The sequence below is a fragment of the Gorilla gorilla genome, chromosome 12, assembly GCF_029281585.2.
Source record: "Gorilla gorilla gorilla isolate KB3781 chromosome 12, NHGRI_mGorGor1-v2.1_pri, whole genome shotgun sequence".
Classification (NCBI taxonomy): Eukaryota; Metazoa; Chordata; class Mammalia; order Primates; family Hominidae; genus Gorilla; species Gorilla gorilla.
The window spans coordinates 21,282,954-21,295,607 of record NC_073236.2 but is presented as its reverse complement, the minus strand read 5'-3'; the positions used below and the strand labels follow the sequence as shown (position 1 = coordinate 21,295,607).

Here is a 12,654-nt window from a genome sequence, read left to right as displayed (position 1 = left end):
TTCCATTCAACCAGAATCTGGTTCACCTTATTGACTCAACTTGGGGGTATATGTACTAGATTTTTACATACATCTGTTTGGAGAAACTCGTTTTATCTGTGTAATGTTTGTAAGACCAGAAGTTCTTTTACTGTTCTTGAAATAAAACTTTTAAGAAGCTGAATATTCTTCTGTTAGTTTCAAATTTGGACTAAAATTACACCAATGTTTTGGACTAAAGAGGAAGCAAATAATCTGTTCTTATGTTCTTAAAAGACATGATTTAAGTGTATCCAACTAGATTCTTAGTGTGTCTGTGTTTACTCCTACTCAAATGAAAGCTTTTAAATTTTTTCCCACTTTTTGAAGTATTTAACTCTTCTGTAATATGCAGTGTTTTCTTATTAACTTTAAAGTTGTGTTAAGCAAACATGTTTAAATTAATATTAATTAAATAATATTTAATAATTTAATAATTTAATATTTTAAATTAATAAAAATTAATTTAAATTAATATTTAATAAACATGTTAAATTAATAAACCCTAATTTGAAACAATAAATTTTATCATTGTATACATTATGAGCTTTTAAGAATAACCAAAAAAATGGGGGTGGATGTTTTATGTGGAAGTTATGTGTATCCCTTTTCTGCTTTTGGCTAAGGACAGATATCTTAGAATTAGCTTTATGGTGCATTCATCTATCTGATTATTTCAGTTAATATCATCTGAATATAATACAGGTTACTTTGAGAAGAAAAACTGTTAACCCAGTATTGGAGAGATGCCAGGTAGGATACTAACCTTGATATAGGATTTCATGTGAGAAAGAAAAAGGAAAATATTTTCCATTAAAAGTTGAGTTTTTATCTAAAATTCTCTTAGTTTTCTAAAAAAAACTTAATTTTTCTAAAAATATGTTGAAGAATTATATATAAAATTCACTTTGCTATATATAGAGCAAGTGAATAATAGGTACACATTTCTAGGAATACCCAAAACATTAGAAACTGTATACCAAAATCACATCAGGAAACAAATAATAGTGCCCCAGACATTCCATTCAAGCCTCCTGTTGGTTACTATTCCTAACTCCCCAGAGACATGCACTATCATCTAGTAACAACATAGGTGAGTCTTGCCTATGTTTGTACTTTGCGTAATTGGCTTTGTACTTTGTATAATTGAGCTACTAAGTACTGTTTTCTGTCATCTTTCACGTATATATTTGTGAGATAAATCCAAATTGTTCCTTCCAGTCGTTTATTTTTCTCATTGATATATAGTATTCTGCTGTTAAGAGTACTATAATTTCTTTATTTTACCATTGGGCATTTTGAGGACTTTCAATTTGAGGTCATTATGAATTGTGTTCTGTGAACACTGCAGTACATTTCTTTTGGTTGACACTGAGAGTATTTTATGGATTCTAACCCCAAAGTGGTTACTTTCTTTTCTTACTTTCTTTTTTATTTTTTTGAGACAAAGTCCAGCTCTGTCTCCCAGGCTGGAGTGCAGTGGTGCAATCTTGGCTCACTGCAACCTCCACCTCCCGGGTTCAAGCGATTCTCCTGCCTCAGCCTCTCGAGTAGCTAGGATTACAGGTGTGCACCACCACACCTGGCTAATTTTTGTATTTTTTTTTTTTTTGGTAGAAATGGGGTTTCGCCATGTTGGCCAGGTTGGTCTTGAACTCCTGGTCTCAAGTGATCCGCCTGCCTTGGCCTCCCAAAGTGCTGGGATTACATGCACGAGCCACCGTGCCTGGTTATATGTTATTTTCTTACAACCTAAATAAAAACCATTATGTAAACCAGACAAAATACTCAGTACATTTCCATAGTCGATGAATTTGTCTTTATTACTTGTATATAAATAATTATGAACTCCTTGAGTTCAGTTCCTTTTTCATTTCCTGACTCTATGGACTTGAACAAGGAAATTTAACCTCTCTGCTTCGTTTGTAAAATGAAAAATAGTGATATCTACCGAAAGTGGTGGTGGTTAGATGGGAATAAAGTAATTTCTTTTTTTTGTTTTTGTTTTTGTTTTTGAGATGGAGTCTCACTCTGTTGCCCAGGCTAGAGTGCAGTGGCATGATCTCAGCTCACTGCAACCTCTACCTCCTGGGTTCAACTGATTCTCCTGCCTCAGCCTTCCAAGTAGCTGGGATTACAGGCGCCTGCCACCAGGCCCAGCTAATTTTTGTATTTTTAATAGAAACGGGGTCTCACCATGTTGGCCAGGGTGGTCTAAAACTCCTGACCTCAGGTGATCCACCCACCTCTGCCTTCCAAAGTGTTGGGATTACATGCGTGAGCCACTGTGCCTGGCATAGATGGGAATAAAGTAATTCTTATAAAGTACTTGGCTTAGCTGCTGGCAAATAATAATGCTTACTGATTCTTGCATATTACCCATAGTTTATTGGCTAACTTTATGTCTTCCTTAAATTATGAAATTCTGTAAAATATCCTTGTCTATTTTAAAATTATACTCATTTTTATAACTTACATGCTTTATTTGTATATATCCAGGATACCAGATATTTGTAATTCAAATTGGAGGTTATTTTTTGTCATTTGATTTTTTTTTCTGTAATGTGTGTTCTCACCACATAGAAGTTTTTACATTTTTATGTAGTCAGATTTATTCATGTTTTTATTTATGGTTATGTTAAAGATTATAGCTATTAGGGACCTATTTCTTCAGGGTTTATAATTTATGTATGTTGTTACAAATAGAGAAATTACTTTTCTTTGACCCAATAGGTAGAGGGCACTTTTGTGGACTCAGAAAGCTTGGCTCTCCTATTTTATTTCAGGAAAATGTCTGAGATTCTGCCTCCTCATTTCCAAGCCAGAGTTTAAAATATTTACATTTTTACTTCATAGTGTTAAGACATTGTGTAATGTAAGTATAATGTGTAAAAAAAAATCTTAAAAATCTAATAGTGATTTGGCAGAGACCAAAGCATGGAGGACCTTGAAATGCTGCTCTATTTGTTATCTATTATTATAAAGCAATTACCATAAACTTAATATCTTAAAACAGCACCCATTTACTTAGGTCAGAACTCAGGGCAGGCTCAACTGTGCTCTCTGTTTAAGGTCTCACAAGATTCAAATCAAGGTGTTACCTTGGTGGAGGCTCCAGGGGTGAATCCTCTTCTGGTGCATTCAGGTGTGGGAGGAATTCAGTTCTATGCAGTAGTAGGGCTGAGCTCGCCATTTTCTTTTTCTTTTATTTTTTTTGAGACAGAGTCTTGCTCTGTCGCACAGGCTGGAGTGCAGTGGTGCAGTCTCGGCTCACTGCAACCTCTGCCTCCTGGGTTCAAGTGATTCTCGTGCCTCAGCCGCCTAAGTGGCCGGGATTACAGGCGTGCACCACCACGCCGGCTAACTTTTTTCTTTTTTTTTTTTGTATTTTTAGTAGAAACGGGGTTTTACCATGTTAGCCAGGATGGTCTCGATCTCATGACCTCGTGATCCGCCTGCCTTGGCCTCCCAAAGTGCTGGGATTACAGGCATGAGCCACCACACCGTGCTGAGCTCACCATTTTCTTACTGCCTATTGGCTTGGGTCACTCTCAGTTCCTAGAGGCCACTCTTTGGTTTTTGCTCCTGGCTCTTTTTATCTTCAAAGATAGCAACAGTGTATTGAAATGTTCCCTTGCTATGAATTTCCCTTTTGCTACTAGCTGGAGAAAACTCCACTTTCAAAGAGGTTATTTGATTAGATTAGGCAAATCTCCCTTTTGATTAATTGAAGGGCAGTTGATTGGTGGCTTTAATCACATCTGCAGAATTCCTTTGCCATATAATATATTAATGGCATTATCCTTGCCATGATATTTCACCATATTTACAGCCTCTGTATTAGGGTAGGAAATTTGGTGGGGTTGGTGGTATGCGGGCATTTTAGAATACTGCCTACCACACATTCTGTATTGAGGGGTTTGCGTGTGATTCAGAATATATTTGTATTCCTTTAGAAAGATTGCTGTGGCAGCAGGGAGGAGGATGTGGCAGAAAGGAAAGATACTGGCAGGAGAAAAATCCTACTCTTAGCAGTCTCCATTTTGATTTTGTAATGTCGTTTGATGTTATTTTTTTAGCAGATGTTTCAATCAGAAATGTGTGTTTAATAGTATGCCAACTAGAATGATTAGCCTGGACCAGAACAAGAGTCATGAGTCAGTCATTGAACTGTTCATTACTTCAGGTCAATTCATATACAGAATAATTTCATAGATTAGGTTTTATTTCAGTCAGCTTTATTTCACTTTCCTAAGTGAACAGTTGTTTAAACCTCGGATCTCATTAACAGCATTTTAATAAACACAGTATTAGGGTGGGTTTACTTCCCTAGATTGCGAATCTCATGGATTATATGTTGATTCTTATTGGCTTAATTTTTGAATCGGGCATTATTTATTGTAATTCTTTAGTCTTACAGTTTTGCATGTTTGAAGCTATATTTTTTTCCTCTGAATACCACATTTGCCACGTCTCAGAGATTTTTTTGATGTTTCTTAATCATTTAAAAATAATACATGATTTTTCTTCTTGATTGAAACTCTGCCGTTATATAGAAAGGACTTTTAAATTTTGCCAGTGGATAGATTTGGAAGTTTATCCTTATATTGAGAATTTCTAATTTTTATTGTATTAGGTCTAGGGACGCATCTGCTTTTACTGGATATAACCTAGGAAATACCTGCTTTTTAAAATATGTGGACATTTCTTTATGACCATACAAGTGAATTTTTTTTTGAAAATTCTATGTACATTTGAATAGAATGTTTTCTCTATTTTTGGAATTCAGAGATCTGTGTGTATTTTATGTGTCTGTTTGAATCAAACCCGATCATTGTTATTATTTATTTCATATCTACTTAATATCCTGATTTGAGAGCTATGTTAAAGTCTAATCTATGCATGTTATTTCTACTCAGCTTTACTTTCTACATGTGACATATATTTATTAGGTGTATAAATTTTAATGACTATGGCTTCTTTTGGAATTTACACTGTAACATAAAACTTACGTTATTATGAATTATTATCTTTGACTTGTTCACTGCTTTTTAGTTTAAATTCTGTTTCTTTGAAATTATTGCTGTACCTGCATTTTTTGGATAGCGTTTGTGTTTTTTCCCCTCAAGACTGTTTTTGAATTGTGTATGTCACTGTGCATTGTGCATATGTATGAGTATATATATATATATATATATATATATATATATATATAGCCGTTCCTGTGTTGCTGTAAATAAATACCTGTCGCTGGGTAATTGATAACAAAAAGAGGTTTAATTGGCTCATGATTCTGCAGACAGTACAGGAAGTGTGGTGCTGGCATCTGCTTCTGGTGAGGGCTTCAAGAAGTTTGAAATCATTTAGCTGGGTGCGGTAGCAGGTGCCTGTAATCCCAGCTACTCAGGAGACTGAGGCAGGAGAATCGCTTGAACCTGGGGGGCGGAGGTTGCAGTCAGCCGAGATCGGGCCATTGCACTCCAGCCTGGGCAACAGAGTGAAACTCTGTCTCAAAAAGAAAAAAAAATAATAAATAATAAATTTTAAAAAAAAGTTTGAAATAATGGTGGAAGGAGAAGGGGGAGCAGGCATCTCACATAGCAAGAACAGGAGCAAAGGAGACGGGTGGAGATGCCATACACTTTTGAACAACCAGATCTTGTGAGAACTCACTCGTTATCGCAAGGACAGCACCAAGCCATGAGGGATTTGCCCCCATGACCCAAACACCTCCCATAAGGCCCCACCTCCAACATCAGGGATTACATTTCAACATGAAATTTTGGCGGGGACAAATATCCAAAGTATTTCATTCATTTTATGTTATATATGTGTACACACACACACATACATAAATGAAGTCTGTAGTATAGTTACATGTAAAATATGTGTATGTGTTAAGTAGTATATTTTGCATATTTTGAAAGTTGCTGCCTTTTACTAGAGAATTTAACCTATTTACATTTGTTATCCATGGACTTGAATGTTAGCTTAACAGACATTAAAATTTTGGTTTTAGATAATTTTTTATAGACCTAGGAAAATAATGATTTTTTGGGGGTTTCTTTTTAATTCAGTATTGGTAATGAGAACTGATGCCCGATTCTTCTTTTTTTGTAATGATCTGTTTTCTTTTTTATGTGGCTCCAAGAATTTTCCTTTTATCCTTGTTATTTCAAACTTTCTGGGAAGTTTTTACCTGAAGCTGCCATTCAGGGAGTTTAAGGAGGCATTGTTACAGATCAAGAGTGAGTATTTTTGTAGGGATATAGAGATAAGTGGAACAGTGATAATGACTCTTTGGGTTTTAGGTCCCTCATCTGTTGAATGAGGATTATGCTTAATTAAATGTTAGCTTTTATTATTAGATATATACATAACTTTTCCTTTAGAATTTTGGTGATTATAATCCCTCCTATTTTCTCCCTTTCTGGTACTCATGTAAAACAGACGTTGCACCTTCTGGATCAGATTTTCATGTCATTCTACCTCTTTCTCTTGCTTTCCATCTTTGTTCTTTATTACTGCATCCTGGGAGAATCCTAGTTGCCTAACACTGAAAACAGATTGGTGAAGATTAAAAACAAATTTGGAGCATGGGGAGCCTTACAATACTTATTTATTAGAGCACGTAGCCTAAAACCATTGCTATAGTTGGTACAGAATAAATACTGGATAATTAATTAAATGAACTGTGGAATATTTAACTTCTTGGTATTTTTTTATGATACAACTTTAATCTCAGAAATTTTGTTCATTCTGTTGTGTTTTATAGATACATTTTGACAGAATATTTCAATCTATTAAAAGTTTTCAAAATTCCTCAGACTCATTCTTAAAATTGGTAATATGAGTTCTCACTGACTTTTTGTTGTTGTTATTGTGTTCTTGGATTAATATGGGAAAATATTATTATAACATGTTACTTTTTTTCCTTTTCTTACTCCCTGTCTTTTTAATGATGAATAGAAGTAAAAAGAAAAAATGCTGTCTAGGAATTTTCATTATTGATTCAAATAAACCATTTAGTTGATAAACCATTTAAGGGCTTTTTTTTTTAAATTTTTATAGACAGGTTCTCACTTTTGTTGCCCAGGCTAGAGTGCAGTAGCATGATCACAGCTCACTGCAGCCTCAACCTCCTGGGCTCAAGCAATTTTCCCACCCCAGGCTCATGAGTAGCTGGGACTATAGGTGCATGCCACCATGCCTACCTAATTATTGTATTTTTTGTAGAGATGGAGTTTCACCATGTTGCCCAAGCTGGTTTCGAACTCCTGAGCTCAAATGATCCACCTGCCTCAGCCTCCGAATGTGCTGGTGTTAAAAGCGTGAGCCACCATGCCCGGCCAAGAGCTGTTTACTTTATCCCTCCTCCCCAAATGTTAATTTGCTTTGTAATTGTTACTTATGTATTATATATTACTTATTATATTATTAATATTTTAACTTGCTTGATTTCTTTTATGTGTAGTGTATAAGAGTGTTGACATTTGAGAAGTTCCCTGTAGAAATCTATTCTTTGATATTGTCTATGATTTTACAAGTACTTTTTATTTGGTGTAGGAAAATACATTCCAGACTGTGTATATATAGTAAACATTTTCTTTTAATGCTGAGTGCTCTTCATTAGCTATTTAATTGTAACATATTGGTTTGAGGCGTTCCCCTAAATGTAATGTTTTATTTTCCTTCTTTTATTCGCTGATATCTTTATATGATATTGTAAATTAGTATGTTAGATATATTCCAGTACTTTTCATAATAGTTTAGCTAATATAATATTTTTCATTGCAGATATGATTAAGAGAACATATTGGTGTTTCTAAAATGAGAAAGACATTGAGAAGCTGGTCAATTTAAATTATTTTGTGTTATTATATACTTACCTCTCATTATATTTTATCTGCCAAGATTATTTTTAGTGCAAAAGGCTTCTGCAAAACTTGCCATATGGTATCAAAATAAGCGATTTTAGATTTTAACAATTTAGCAGAAATTAGTTATGTTAATGAGCTGTTATAAACATTTTTCAACAGATTGTACTTTTTCTTTCGACATTTACGTGACCTTTCTGTTTGGACATTTAGACTACCAAGGTGTTGTATTTGCAGTTAATTCTGGGTTCTGTTAATGCACTAAACATATTTAGATACCTTGGGAGTTACAATATAAAAAATTACCTGTTTTGTAAAAGCTGGTTATTACACTTTATCAATGAAGACAAATATTTATTTTTTTCTGTGTTTCTAATGCATTAATACCCTTGAGTGCCAAAATAGCACTGAAATGTTATTCTGTATACTTATAAATATTATATAAAATTAAAGTGTCACAACAGTAATTAGTGTTTATGAGTTATTTAGAAGCTTCTCCTGCTTCAGCCTCCTGAGTAGCTGGGACTACAGGTGCCCGCCACCACGTCCGGCTAATTTTTTGTATTTTCAGTAGAGATGGAGTTTCACTGTGTCAGCCAGGATGGTCTCGATCTCCTGACCTCGTGATCCGCCCGCCTTGGCCTTCCAAAGTGCCGGGATTACAGGTGTGAGCCACCAGGCCGGCCAAAGTTTTGTATCTCTTTCTTTTCTTCTTTCTGATTCAGCCCTCAGGAGTCATTTAGCTTTGTTACGTTGATTCAATGCAGTAGACTGATGACAGTGATGAAGAGTTTGATAGTATGTGAGATACAGATTTACACATAAAACATTGAAAACAATTATAATTTTAACTACTGTAGTCCCTGGTTAATTAGCAGAATATAAAGTCAGTGTAGTAACATGTGAAGATATCCACAGTAATGTTAGCAGGGTCCAACTGTCTCTGCTACGTGAGGCTCCAGTTATCTCAGCTAAGCTGTTTATGAGCCACACTCACAAACAAGATCACCAAAAGTTAAGTCTTTTTGGTATATGTATAGGAACACCTATCTATTAGGGCCTGTTTGAAGCAGCATTTTTGGTGCTTTGGATACAAAGATAGTATGGTGCCTCAATTGAAGGATCTTGGATTAGGATGAGAAAAAGGTAAACTGATCATGTGATGGCATAAGCAAGTAGGTACCATGTAACGGTGTAAACAAAAATTTATGTTAGATAGTCATTTCCCACAGAGAGATTTAATACTGTATAGTACAGGGCCCATCCGACTCTCTTCAAAGAAAATGCTGCTCAAAATGGGCTTGGGAGAATGAGGAAGAGTTTGTGAATCATTCTAAGGGAAAACTGAATAAGTAAATGCAACATTTTACATAATTTCTTCTGACTTCTTATGTGTTCACTTGCCCTAGACTGCCCCTCTTCTTTGGGGCTTATTTCTGTGCGTTTTACCACTTGCAAGATAATGGAGGCAGGTTGAAATGGGAAAGATACCAGATGACTAATTTTTTTCCCCCACATTTCCATCTTTTGTTAAGAAATTTGAAGTTGATTGCTACACTGAAGTATGTAGTTTTGTTTTTGTTTTTTTTTTTTGTGAGTCTTTAACCATTTGTGTCCCTGTTAACTTATAATTGATGAGTTTATTTTGTATTTATTTTTAGGCAGGGTAAAAAATAGTAATATGTCTCATAAATAATATATGTTCCTATTACTAGTTTTGGTGGGATTTAAAAACTTTATAATAATCCTCAATATAGAAACCTGCCCCTTTAACCATATTACTATTTGCTTTAAAAAAAAAATCTTTAGGTTTTGTTTCAAAAATGCTTCACAATTTATTTTTGAAAATATAAGGAACGAAATTCTAACTTTCTAATTTGAATGGAAGGATGAGTTCGTAGCACACGAGGCACTAAATTGAGTAATGTAGATTTTATTATTTTTAACGAATCTTTTGTTTAATATTTTGCAGGTTCAATTTGTTTACTTGTGATGTACAGAGAGTTTTTTATACCTTCCCAGCTTATATTTGAATATTCCTTTTCAAGGTTTTATAAAGAGATTTCTCTCCTTTACCCCTTTCAGCGATGTGCATTTTGTAAGCACTTTGGGGCCACTATCAAATGCTGTGAAGAGAAATGTACCCAGATGTATCATTATCCTTGTGCTGCAGGAGCCGGCTCCTTTCAGGATTTCAGTCACATCTTCCTGCTTTGTCCAGAACACATTGACCAAGCTCCTGAAAGATGTAAGTTTACTACGGATAGACTTTCAAACTTCAACCAATATATTTACTGAAAATAACAAATGTTGTAAATTCCCTGAGTGTTATTCTACTTGTATTAAAAGGTAATAATACATAATCTTTAGAATCTGAGGGATCGTTGCCAGAGATTGCTGGGGAGGGAAATGTTATCAACGGTTTCATTGAAATTAAATCCAAAAAGTTATTTCCTCAGAAAAATCAAATAAAGTTTGCAAGTTTTTTATTCTTAAAACATTTTAAAAACCACTGTAGAAAGATGTAAATAGGGACTGTGCAGTATTTCTGACATATACTATAAAATTATTAAAAAGCCAATCAGTATTCAACATCTTTTACACTAAAAAGCCATCCAGTTGAAGAATTAGAAGACAGTTCACTCAGGTGTTATTTCAGGATTTACATTAATAGGAACACCAAATACTTCTGAAATTCTTGGAAATTGTGTATCCCTGATAGGTGTGATAGAAATCTCTGCTGGCACATTTTCATGATTCATCTATCTTAGTCATCTGTAATCTGCAGTTGTGCTGTTTTTCTTTCTTTTCCAAATAGTATTTTATAATTCAATGAAAATGTTTAAATGCTTGAAATTTACATTATACAGGAAATTATAACTCTACTATTGTATCATTAAATAGAGATCTCTCCTTTTTCTTACTATGTGTTTTCCCAATGAGCATGTATATTTTGGGATCTTTTTTCTCCTAGTCTATTGAATTTCCAATCTTATTATGAAACCTCCATGATATTTTATTCAGTCTTTTTTATGTCACCTCTTAGTTACCTAATGTTAGCTTTTACCTGTTCCTTAGCAATGTTGATAAAAGCTTTTTTTACTATCTTCTCCAGGTCTGTGAAACATAAGTATAGCTACCCCAGGCTTAAACTAATCTCAAATACGGTTAGTGTACATGATCATTACCCTTTATCTTTGTTGAGTACCTAATTTCATTTTCCATTAAAATTATTTTGTGTCCACATATGTAATCATATCACCCTTAGTAACCTAGTGTACAGACAAATTATAGGTAAGGCAAACTAAAATTTTAAATTATATTTAAGCTAATAAGGGATTTAAAGTTTTAAAATGCTTTAGATTGTACACTCTTCAATCTGGAAGAGAAGAACTTTCATGCACAGCAACTGTTGTGGCTACTATTTATGTACTGAGTTACTTCATCAAGTGCATAAACTGGCAGTTATCAGAGTGGATTATATTCTGGGTGGCATAATAAATATACTTTGTCATCTCAATAAAACAATTTTATGTGTATGTAAGAATCTGAATTTTATTCAGCCTTTTGTGTAGTCATGCTTTAGACCTCAGTAAACAACATGCAAACTTGTATAAGAATGTTGCTCTAATGTTAGAACATTTTTTTACTCAATGGCAGTGCTACTTTCTACTGAAAACTGTGTTCTAATAGTGTATACCTTCAGTTACATGTTAGCAATCATAAATCAGTTTGTAAAATAATAAACTAAATACTGAGGTGAGATAATTTGCTGTTGTTGATCATGTATATAATGAAAGGTTTATGGCAACATAAAGCTAAAAGATATACTAAAATTATGAGTACTCTGCCTTTTTCCAAAATAGACTTATGGAGACTCATAAAAATACATGAGCAATAGGATAAAACTAAAAATAAGTAAGGAAATTTGGCAATGGAAAATTTAGATAGGATAAATATGAAGACAATAGAGAGACCCCCCAAAAATATGTAATTCCAGACAAACCACAAATTTGGCCCCATACCTTTTCAACAGTCAATACAAAGAAGGACATATGAGCCCTTAATCTGATTCTTAGTATTTATAACATCACTTGATATAATGGTATAATAATAAGACATCCCTTGATAGAATGCAATGAAAAATTGTCTTAAAGTAGCCAACTTGCAGTAGAAAAATACCAGTTTCATAGGGCTGTTTCTTATAGCAGCCTTCAAACTAAGTCAGTGGTATAAAATCAAGGCCTAAATGACTAAATTAGATTTCTTTTTTTTTTTTTTTTTTTTGAGATGGAGTCTCGCTCTGTCACCCTGGCTGGAATGCAGTGGCATGGCCTTGGCTCACTGCAAACTCCATTTTCCGGGTTCAGGCGATTTCTCCTGCCTCAGCCTCCCAAGTAGGTGGGATTACAGGCGCACACCATAACACCCGGCTAATTTTTTGTATTTTTAGTAGAGACGGGGTTTCGCTATGTTGGCTAGATTTGTCTCGGACTCCTGACCTCATGATCTGCCCGTCTCAGCCTCCCAAACTGCTGGGATACAGAGGTGTGAGCCATCGTGCCTGGCCTCCTTGGGGATCTTAAACAGTGCATTCTAACTACACAGCGTTCTGACCCATCTGTTAAGACGATCATAATCTTGGATTAAGTTCCAAGGATATAATTTAAAGAATATTGCAGATAGGATGTTTTGTCACCTTTTTAACATCTTTTATAAATATTTCTTCCTATCCTAATTGTGTGTCATGGCAGAAGTT

The 12,654-nt window shown here is 34.5% G+C and overlaps 1 protein-coding gene across 7 annotated transcripts in view; it reads left to right on the top strand.

The window, feature by feature from the left end:
• The window catches only part of LOC129526957 (histone-lysine N-methyltransferase 2C-like), a 77,952-nt gene that overhangs the window by 46,271 nt on the left and 19,027 nt on the right, over positions 1–12,654 (top strand). For 2 of the 7 annotated variants that reach the window (XR_010129837.1, XM_063695481.1), the window contains exon 3: positions 10,069–10,143. Coding sequence is in view for 3 of the 7 variants with exons in the window: in XM_055362958.2 (XP_055218933.1) it covers positions 9,888–10,143 (256 nt within the window). In the remaining 4 variants the exon portion in view is untranslated. Of the gene's footprint in view, positions 1–6,155; positions 6,267–8,469; positions 8,561–9,852; positions 10,144–12,654 lie in introns of those variants that run through there. The other 5 variants (XM_055362959.2, XM_063695480.1, XM_055362957.2 and 2 more) reach the window with 5 other exon arrangements.